At 40.1% G+C, this 11,825-nt stretch overlaps 1 protein-coding gene across 1 annotated transcript; it reads left to right on the top strand.

Annotated features, from left to right (window-relative positions):
- Positions 1-4,150: 4,150 nt before the first annotated feature.
- On the top strand, positions 4,151-5,200 carry LOC311022143 (uncharacterized protein; the record flags this gene model as incomplete). Its single annotated transcript, XM_084023177.1, has 3 exons — positions 4,151-4,689; positions 4,805-4,850; positions 4,992-5,200. 3 exons carry the CDS (start codon positions 4,151-4,153, stop codon positions 5,085-5,087), a joined length of 681 nt encoding a protein of 226 aa, XP_083879303.1. The 3' UTR covers positions 5,088-5,200.
- Between the last annotated feature and the right edge of the window lie 6,625 nt (positions 5,201-11,825).

The following is an 11,825-nucleotide window of genomic DNA, read 5'->3' on the forward strand; positions in this document are numbered from 1 at the left end:
TGATGGAGATCTCACCCATGAAGTGTTGAAGATCATTACAACCAGAGGTGCCACATCTGACCCAGTCTGTGCACAGATTGTGATTGAGGGAACAGAAGTCCTGGAAGACGTAGATGTACCCAGAGCCTGTGCCTTGCTAATGGGGCTGATCTACTCACTCAATCTCAGCTACCCGAAGGAACTGAAAAAAGGTGTTCCTTGGGCTGGATGTTCTGAAAGTCCAAAGGTAATGTACATTTTGACAGTAAAACTGGAATTGCCATGTATAATCTATTCTGACTTAAGTGAAATAAGTAACTTATACTCAATAAAATTGAGGTAACAATTTGCATTGACTTTTCTAAGTAGAAGGAAAGTAAAATAAAGAGTTATAGCAACTTAAATAGAGTAATTTGACCACTTATTAACACTTAAACTTTGATATAAAAATGTAGTTGGTTCAACATAATAAAGCTTGAACAGGACAAAACTAATTGAGTTAGTCCAGCTGTAAAAGTCTCATGGGAAATACTCAATAATGGCTTTGTTGGAATTACTTAAAAAGATAAATGCAAATTGTTACATTTTTTTTTAAGTTGAGCCAGTGTCATTTGTTTTAGACTGCAGTAGCAGACGTAACATCTGATGTAAATGCCACTTCAGGCCATTTACTGTAATAGTCCACCAATGTGATGGCAAAACGGCAGTCAGGTGGAGCAGAGTGGAATGGGCCCACGATATCCATGGCAAATCTTTCCCAGGCTGCATTGGGAAGGGGCACCAGTTGCCAGGGCCAGCGGCTGGGATAGACAGATTAGGCCTTCACCTAGGGCGCCAAATGAGTCGGGGGCGCCCTCTAGTGGTGCCCTTCATTATATTTTTCTGTAACTTATACATACGTAAAACAATACCACAATGATTGACCTCAACGAAATAAAATGCCAAAAAAACAAAAAAAACAATATGTCCATGGTGCCCTCGTATGTCACACGTTGATTTCGTTGATTTGATTTTGACCCTGAATGCAAAGACGGGGAGGGGGGGTGGGGGGTGCGCTGCATCGATGACTTGCAGAGTTTGGCAGTCGTCGTCGCTAGCTCTCTTACCGAACATGGGGAAATCTAAACCCTCTGGGGCACAGGGACGAAAACGGAGGAAGGAGGAGGAGAAGAAGAAAGCCCATTATAAAGGTATGTTTTTATATATCAGAGGATATTAAAGTATTGATTAAATTCGTCGTGGTTTGTGTGTTACTGACTTGGCATTACTGATGTGTGCCATTGCTCTGCTAAGTGTTAGTAAGTGTTGTTAAAGCTATCAAGCTTAATTTTAGCCACCTGTGTAATGTAGGCTAGCTAGGTAAACTGTGATTATTGGCTGATTTTTGTTGTATAGTTGACATAGCAGCCTATTTGCCTAATTACCCTGTCAGGAGTAGGCTAGGGCAAGGGTTCGTTTCCCTCTTGACATTAAGCATGTTGTCCAGCCTTCCAGCTAAGAAAACATTCATAGTAGTTGTGCCATTGTGCCATTAGTCGCCTATTGAAACATTTAGTGAGGACAAGGCTTGCTGTTATCCATTAAGTTGGAGCTTATGCATACATTCTTACAAATGATTTGTCTACATCTCCTATTATGTCAGTGAGTTCATCAAAAGCAGCTGCAGGTGAAAACACATTACTACATTTACACACAGTGTGTAATTTAATAAATGTAGGGGTGTTCTATAATGTGTGTTATAAACTTTTCTCTATATTTTAAACTGGACAGATGCACTCAGGAAATATTTTAGTCAGAGTCCTTCACCTGCTGGACAGAGCACTCCTGATGCTCCAGGTTTGCCTTTATCTGAACATTTGAAGTTATAATAATAATAATAATAATAATAGTTATTATTATTATTATTATTATTAGTAAGAGTATTAGTAGTAGTGTAATCATTAATATAGTGTGTGTCTCATTAATATAGTAAATTGCAAGTATAATGGGATGATAGAAGAAATGATAACTTACAGCATGAATGGATGCTATGCTTTCAGATGCAGATGATGGGTCATCCGGGAACACATTTAGCACTCCAACCACCAGTGCCACGGAGACCAGGGAAACAGAGCCCATAGCAAGTGAGACATACTTAAACTATTATACTAACTATAATCATTGTATTGTTTATAAAACTGATCTGATTCATAAAACTGTGCGCACGCAAGCTGTACGCAATGTTCCCTTTATAAATCACAGGATCATCTTCAAGTGTGCGTACCTGAATCCCGCCCTGTACACGCCCACATTTTACTATGTTAATGAGCCGGCATGCAATCGTTTCCGTGTGGTGAATCACGGCGACAGGCCAGGAGAAAAAGCGAAGAAACGTAACTTTTCAGAAACGGAGAAGAGACACTTGTTGGGGAGGTGGAGGCCCGGATATGGGCTGAAATATGTGCCACTAGAAACTGAATTTGAATCACATAATTTGAATTTGTATTGTTTAATTTGAATCATTGCATTGGAAAAACTGAATCTGAATACTATAATTTGAAATTGAATTTATTAGTTTGGAACTGAATTCCAATAAACTTGAAACTGAATGTAAGATTATGAAATTTAATTCAGTTTCTCTGAAACTATATTTGATCCTCACTGAACATTCGATTCTATATATTTTCACATTCAGTTCTCACAATTCAGATTCAGTTCTCAAAATTCAGATTCAATTTACTGTGACAGACATCCGGGTAGTTGAGGAAGAGCAATCGAGCGCAGATACACAGGACTCCTCTTCAGCCAATCAGCACCTACGTTTTTGAGCACGTGACATAGTGGTAATTTACCTTAATGCTGGCTGGTTGCAACCCGCCATGAGACGGAGGAAGAAGTGCTTGACAGACTGGCTTGACCATGGATGAGGCTGGGACAAATACGGTAATGGCAGTTTACCATATATTTTAACGAGCTTTTGTTTAACTGTTGTTAATGTTATAGCTATTTTGTAGAATCGTTTCGTTTCGTCAGCGAGCATAAACAAATCATAATGTTTACAATTACATTAGACTACTAGCATGTTAGCATTGCTTCAGCTGAGTGTTGCTGTGCATGACAAGTAGCAGAAGGGATGACCATTAGGCTGTTAACTTATGCTTATGCCAACTGTCCAGTTATTTTTGAATTAAAATCAAACGTTTGCGACAAGCCAAAATTACTGTATGTTTGATAAAAAAAAAAAAAAAAGAAAGGCTAGCTTGTCAGCCATAAAATGTCGGAATATAAATAACAACAGAGTCCATGGTGGGATTCCAGTTATGTCAATGCTGATCGGATTTACTGATAACGTTAGAGAGAGTTGGTCCATTCACATGATCCAAACCGTGAAATCGAAGAAGCCATGTGCAAGCGCCATTCTGGTGCTCTAAGTCAGGGAGAGGCCAGATAAAACAACCCAGTGTTCTTCTGGTGATTCATTTTTGGCCAACTTGTGCTGTGATCTGCACAAAGTTTAGCAAGGTGTAACTTAACGTTATAGTGATTATGGGCACGATCCAACCAGTTACAAATGAGTTGTCACTGTTACCATGGTATAGTGTAACATTTATATATAACTAGCTGGCTTGTGGTCACATAACAAATACAACTGATTTGCTACTATTCCATAATTTTGGTGGTTCCTCATCCATAGCCTCCACCACACTTGATATCAACTTGACATAAACTCCATAGCTTACAATCACAGTGATAATTGAATCTGTGTATAGTAAAGCACTTTAATTTGTTTGCAATGAAAAGCTCCTACTACTTTCAACCTTTACTACTTCTAGATTATTATGTTACCAGCTACCTCTCTGTAGCTCACATCTCCTATTTGGAATATTATTAGTACCACAATAAATTATATTAATAGTAACCCTACTATTAATGTATGACATAATGTCATCTAATACATAGTATGTCAGTGATTCACAGTGGTATCAGAAAAGAATAGCACCAGCTGATGAAATGGGTTGCATTACTTGATGGTGTATGTTAACAATTCATTACATTGCTTTTGCAGAACATTGTCATTCAGGAGTGCTTAGCCAGACTGAGGGAAAGACTGCAGTGTGCCCTCAACAACAACCCTCCTGATCTTGATTATTTGGAATACATAGTGACCCAAGAGAGGACCTTCATAAATGCAATGGAGAATGTAGCTCTGCCTAATGATGTCTGTGAAGCCCTCGAACAACTGAGCAGTTTGTTAGACCTGCGGAATAAACCTCCCCCCTCCATATCTGTGGTGAGGAGCATGGGTCCCCGTGGACGTTTTAGACTCCAGGTCACAGAGGACCACCTCCAAAGTCTTCTTCATCTAGGTCTACCTGCCACATGTGTAGCAGACATTCTTGGAGTCTCAAGAAGAACCATCTACAGGAGGATGCAGGAGTACAATATGTCAGTTAGGAGCCTGTATTCCACCATGACTGATGATGCTCTGGATACTGAAGTGAGAGCCATCAAATCTAGACTACCTCATGCTGGATACCAGATTGTCAAGGGGTGTCTTGAAGCAGAGGGCCACCATGTACAATGGACCAGACTCAAGGCCTCTATGCATAGAGTTGATACAGAGGGCATCTTATCAAGAATGACAAGTATGGGCTGTGTTGTTCGGCGAAAATACTGTGTTCAAGGCCCACATTTCCTGCAGCACATAGACACCAATCATAAACTCATCAGGTGTGTTTGAATATAGCATGACTTAAAATAGTTATCGTTGGAATTAATTTTTATTTGTGGGTAATTATCCTTTGCTTCTTTCTTTTTAATTAAACCATGTCCTCTTTTTCACCAGATATAACATGGTGATATTCGGTGGCATTGATGGCTACTCTAGGAAGGTAAGTTTCCTAATGTAACAAAGTACATACTCATGAAAATATTGCTGGTATAATTCATAATTTTTTGGTAGGGTGTCCATCTTATGACAATCATCCCATAACTATTATTAGTACAATTCATGTCCGTTTTCCACCCTCTAGATCATGTACCTCAATGCTGGATCCAACAACACAGCGAGTACTGCACTTCAGTTTTTTCTGGATGGAGTGAGGAGATTTGGATGGCCTTACAAGTGAGTAATGCTGCAGTAAATTTATTTTGAATTATGTTTCTCGTAGTATCCTTTAAGCAATACAAATGATTTGTCAGCCGTTTATTAAACATGAAATTATCAGGATTTATTCAATGCTGCATTTAGTTTTCATGAACCTGTGTGAGGAAATTATCCAGTATTTTTTTGGCCTTTATATGGCTTTATTGATAGACAGGAAACAGGATGACAGAGAGAGAGAGGGGGAGTGACACGCAGCAAAGAGCCCTAGGCCGGGACTTGAGCCCGGGGCCGCTGCAGCGAGGACAAAGCCTTTGTACATGGGACGCCTGCTCTACCAACTGAGCTAAACAGCGCCCCATGATTCAGTATTTTTAGTAGGGTTTTTTGTGGATTCAGTTGTATGGATACTAATTTCAAAATCTGATGTGTTACAGGGTAAGAGCTGACCAGGGTGTTGAAAATGTCAGCATTGCCCAGATGATGTTTACTGTGAGAGGCACAGGACGTGGAAGCTTTATAAGTGGAAAAAGCGTGCACAACCAGAGGTGAAGTATTCCTGTTGCAATAATGATTATTATCAAATTACCTCAAGATCCAAGTAGGTACATGACATGTCTTGTTATTGTTGGTGTGCCCTTCAGTGTGACATTTACTCCAGTTGAATTGCTGTTTGGCTATTCTTTTACATAGTTTGATTGACCCATGGGGAACTTTTGTATGTATGAATTGTAGAATCGAACGTCTATGGAGGGACGTGTGGACAGGAGTTACACACGTTTACTATGACGTATTACACAACCTGGAGGAAGATGGATTCCTCGACATCTCGGATAATCTTCATCTCTTCTGTGCTCAGTACACCTTCCTCCCAAGACTCAAGGCTGATTTGGGCAAGTTTTCTGCTGGATGGAATGATCATCCTATCAGGACAGAGGACTACCTTTCCCCAAACCAGCTGTGGGAGCTTGGGATGCTGCAGCACCCCATCAGAGAGCCAGAGATGTCTGAGGAAAATGTGGCAGTTGAGTAATAATGCCAATGATATTGTTGTCCTGCCTCTAAATATGATTTTCTCAATCTACATACTTATAATACTATCTTCTCTTGGTTTTAGGGAATCCAAATTGAGGATATTGATTGGGAGAGCTCAGGGCTATCTGATGGTAACTCTGCCACCCCAGGTGTTACCGTGCCAGAGATGGAATGTCCATTGACGACCGAGGACATTGAAACTCTATGCCTTGCCATTGATCCCCTTTCTCATTCATATAGTTTTGGAAGAGACATTTATTTGACCACACTCTCACATGCTGTGTACCTACTTCACCATCATTGAAAGTCGTGTCTGTGCCAATCAGAGGACTAAATAAATTCATGATGATTCATGATTGCACAAGTCCAGTCTAGGACCCCATGTATCCTGGCACCTTATAGTCCACCTTCCATTCACAAAAAACTAATTGAAACTAAATAAATAATAACAAAATGGCACTAAATTTTTACACTCAATTATATTCACCTTTCCTGATGCTGTAGGCACTTTGTATTTTGCTTCCATACTTTTTTATTGGACACCCTCACATTCATTCTGTCAAGCTGACACAGCCACAGGGAGGAGGGAAAGAACACAGTGAAGGACATCTTCTCTGACAAAAACATTTTAATGGTGCGATGCCCATATGGAAATGCTGTTTGAAGCGTAACATTCAATGTAATGGCTAACAATGATGTATACTTTATAAAATATGTCAAATAAAATCAATCAATTAGCCACGCACATTTGTTATATTTTTGGTTACATTCCAAAGGATAAAGAGAAAGTTAATCAAATAACTCAATGTAACCGGATGGGTATCTCAAGGGACAGGACTAAAAAAATTAATTTGTTAACGTTATGGAATGGCAGTGTATATTGTTCATATTGACTGCTAATCAAAAACTAGCTATAGTCCTGGGTCATTAAATACCCCCATGAACAGAGAATTGGGTGAACTGACTTCAGTGAAAGACTGAACAAATATCTTAACCCAATGTATTACTACTTGAGCCTGAATGTATATGCATTGTACTTGAACCGTGAAAGAAAAACATTGAGTAGTCTATTTAGCACTGCATATTTGAAACCGCAACATTTCACCTAAACCTGATGAAATGCCTGCCCTAGATGGAAGGCCTCTGTCATCACTTGTTTGAACTCAGTATAATTTTGCATATGCTTAACAGGCAGGCGGATTGTATTACTACATGCGGCGACTGTTGGGTAGCAAACTGTATGTACACCATACTGGATGTGACAGGTGTGATTGAACTGCACAAAGACACTGAAGTTTATCTTCTCTTCTGGTAAGACAGGAATGTGGCCCTGTCCTGTGAGCCACTGCAGAAACGTACTGGGGGAGAGGTGACCTGGATAGTCACCCACCTCTGGATGTTCACCTTTTCAGAGACAGATAAAGCAAACAATCATGTAAATTAAATATTGGACATGGTTTACCTGTACTAGCAGAGAGGTAGAATTTGGAAATCTAATCTCTGACATACAGTAAGTGTACGTACAATGATAATGTAATCTACATGGAAACTTCATGAGATGTGTAAGACAGAGAAACTAAGTACACAGAGTTTACAAGAAGAAAACTAAATGAGCAATTACATGCTTCCAGCTCCTGCAAGAAGTCCTGTAGATGGTTCATAACGCTCACTTCCACCTGTTCTTTGTTGGAGCCCTTCTCACTGAACTCAGGATGGCACGCCGCAAAGACAAAGTCAGCATCAGCCTGGTGAGAGAAACAATTATCGTTATGAGTTTATCCAGAAAGAGAGAGCAGTGGTGGTCGAGTGAGCTAGAGAGTTAATGAAAAGAGCAAGCGGCGCTGGTGAGAACAAAGCCAATGAATGAGAGAAATAAACTGTGTGTCGGTCAAAACAGACACACTGACAGCATAGGAGCAGCACACAGCAGAGGAGAGAGACGGAGAAGCAGCACATAAAAACACCGTGATGTTACCTGGTTGCTACGCTATGAGTCCCAACCTCACACACGCTGGCTGTGGGCTACACACCCACTGCCCAAAGGTTGACACACAGAAATGTCCCAAACACAGCAAAATAATAAGATAATCAGAAAAAAACTAAAGTCAAAGTAAAGGACATGATTGGTACTTGAGATAAGCTGATATTTTAAGTTTAAGACTTGGAATCACTATTGGCAGTTAAAAGGGGCATCAGTACATCCCTACTAAAGCCTACATTTATTAACTCACCTTCACCTCCACCCCAGGGACAAAGAGTGGTTGGCAGATGTTTGGGTATTGGCTCATTAGATCATCCATCCATCCATCCATTGTCTACCGCTTATCCTGTATTTTTAGGGTCGCGGGGGGGCTGGAGCCGATCCCAGCTATCATTGGGCGAAGGCAGGGTACACCCTGGACAGGACGCCAGTCTATCACAGGGCCGACATGTAGAGACAGACAACCATTCACACTCACATTCACACCTACGGGCAATTTAGAGTCACCAATTAACCTAGCCCCATCCTGCATGTCTTTGGACTGTGGGAGGAAGCCGGAGAACCCGGAGAGAACCCACGCTTACACGGGGAGAACATGCAAACTCCACACAGAAGGAACCTGGGCTGACCTGGGAATCGAACCCAGGACCCTCTTGCTGTGAGGCGAGAGTGCTACCCACTACACCACCGTGCAGCCCACCTCATTAGATCAGCGAGACCATAAAGTTTCAGACCTTCACGTAGCTGGGAGAGAAGGGGCAGCAGCCGAAGTATGGCATGAAGAACAACAGCACTAAAATATAGAAAGAAAAAAGAAATTCAGTATGAAGTTAAAGGTAAAAAAAATCAAAACATGAATATGAACATCTTTGACAAGTATCAGCATAGTGAAAAAACAATTATACCGAACAATTTCTTCTCTCTTTTCAACATTAACAGGTCCATTATAGCCACAGCTCAAAATTTCCTCAATCAGTTCAGTCATTGTAGCCTCTGTGGCCGACTCAACCTTAAAAAGACACACACACACATACAGAAAAAAAACACTGAATAACATGTCAGGGGGGCATGATTACAGCACCTCCAGAGAGCATGTCAAAGTGTCATTGAGCAAGACACTGAACCCCTAACTGCTCCTGATAGGCTGGTTGGCGCCTTGCATGGCAGCCTCCACCATCAGTGTGTGAATGTGTGTGAATGAGGCAGACACAGTACAGCGCTCTGAGTAATCGGTCGACTAGAAATACGATACAATAATGGAGTCCATTTACCATTCAAGAGGTGCAATAGCTGAATATACAATTGTATTTTTATTTCTTGCAATACTGTATTTAGGGCTAGGCAATATGGACATAATCATATATCACAATATCTTTGACCAAATACCTCAATATCGATGTTGTTACAATATTGCTTTCATTTGATATTTAAACATGGGATTTCTGATAAACAGTTATTGTTAATGTGAATATGGTGACCAAGGAGGTAGAGATAGAGATAGAGATAGATCAGCAAAAACAGTTTGCAAAGTTCAGAAAATTGCATTCCTTTTCCAAAATACAGTATCTAAATCCAGGAAAAGACAACACTTGTGCTATATCACAATATTAAGATATCCATCACAGCCAATATCTATTCTCATATCACAATATTGATGTAATAGTGATATATTGCCCAGCCCTATCTGTATTGATTCTCAAAATCATTGTATTGACTCAATGATATCTTTGTCTTTGCTGGAGCATTCTGAAATCCAAGCACATTTTCAAAATATTGATGTTTAAAGCATCACAGCTCATTGAATCAGGACCCCTGAAATCCGACATGTATTGCATCAGAATATTGCTGCCAATACACAGCACATACAGTATGACACTATTGAGTTCCCACCCTCAGTGAAAGGGAAACATCCCTGAGTGTGTTCTCTGACTTTCTTGACCAAATCCCATATCCAGCAAATAAAGTAATAATGAATGTTTTGCTTAATTTGTGGTGTCTTAAACTTATGTGCCATGGACATTTTAGCTACAATTTTAACAAGAAATTCATACAAATGTTAGTCAAGGCATTTCAAAGCTCCTCTTCTGGACAAAATGCAACTACAAAAATGTTGACTAACTTCCACTGTATTCCATGACAAAGGTGGGTAAAAACTAAACCCCATGACTATCTCGAATGAAATTAAAGTAAATTCCCTGATTTCCATGAATTCTGTGACAGCTGGGAATTCTGTATTACAAAGATGTGATGCCAAACATTTTACAGCAGTAAAACCCTTAAGACCTCTTACCTGGGAGATGAGTGATGTATACTGAGCATCAGAGACATCCTCTTTGGAAATGAGCTGTATCTGCAACTCCCCATCACACAAGTACTTGTAGCACCAAAGTTTGAGGCAGCAGGGTGGTGGTCCGCTTTGAGCCAGACTTGCAGCCCAGATTTCACCAGCACTCCTGAAAGAGACAGTATAAAATAATAGTAACATAGTCATGTCCTGACGACTAGGACATACTGTGTAAAGATCACAAGCCACAACATTTAGCCTACTGAACATAAATATCATTGCCATGATAACATTTCAACAAAATATTGTTTGAGGACTCAGACTTATGGACCCCACATGGCATACCTGAAGTTTGTTTGATCGAGATCCAACATGGAATATTTGGGACATTTTCCAGTCTGGTCACCCTCAAACAGCTTCTGCTCAATGCCTGCAACCATCTCTTTGAACACAAAGAATCACTCCATTCATGTAACTACTGTCACTTCTATTGCAACTTTTTTAAAATGTAATTTAAGTCTTATTTCAAATATGTGTACCTGTGAGGAACTCCTTCCGTAGTGCCCCTGTGTCAAGGCCCGCCTCCCCTATGAACTTGATCCTTAACCGACTGGTAGGCAATGCCTTCTTTTGTCGCTTCCATTGAGCAAGGCCCCGCTCCACCACATGGGATCTTGACACAGTGAGAGGAAATTCTTCCTCCTTGTTAACAGCGGCAGAGATGGCCTGCAGAACGTCATCAAGGCTGAGGGAGAAATAAATGCCTGTTAGACAGTGTGTTTCTGAAAAGCGTATGTAGTCTGTGTTTATTCCTATAGGTCAGAGGTTTTCAAACTGTGGTATGTGTACGTGTATGTGACTTATGCTTTCTATTGTGTGTAAGTATATGCACAATTGTGTCATAGACTTTTCTGTTGCTTCTGTAGGGTTATAGCTTACAGGTGATGCCTGGATTCTTTGACATGATAAGAGGTACTTGGCCCAAAAACTTTGAGAACCTTAGGTTATTAACTGTTGAAGGAGACTATAGAAGCGTACAAACCTAGAAATACTCATCTTGTGTTTTGAAGTTGAAGGAATGAAGTCAGCTTTGCTGAAATGACAAAACACAAGTATGAAGTTGAGAGTGAAACCCATATCCTCTGACCTCAAATGTAAAAAGGTGTACAATAAATTCAGTACAGAAGCCACATATAAAAGTTTAAGTTTTTTAATTAAAAAAAAATAAAATAATAATTTTGTTATGGTCAGGACTAACTGATCAATAAAAATCATATGGCAACACAACCAAAGAAATAGCCAAAAAAACCTTGTGTAGTGTTGAAAGCCAATGTATACTGTATCACGCACAGCACAGTCAGCCTTTATGGTAACAGCTCAGTCAATTTAAAAGTAATAAATCCAACTGGTCAATACATTAATCCATTGGTGGGAAGACAGTTGCTTGGAGGGATATCCCTAAC

The sequence above is a fragment of the Eutrigla gurnardus genome (assembly GCF_963514095.1).
Source record: "Eutrigla gurnardus genome assembly, chromosome: 12".
In the NCBI taxonomy this organism is placed as follows: domain Eukaryota; kingdom Metazoa; phylum Chordata; class Actinopteri; order Perciformes; family Triglidae; genus Eutrigla; species Eutrigla gurnardus.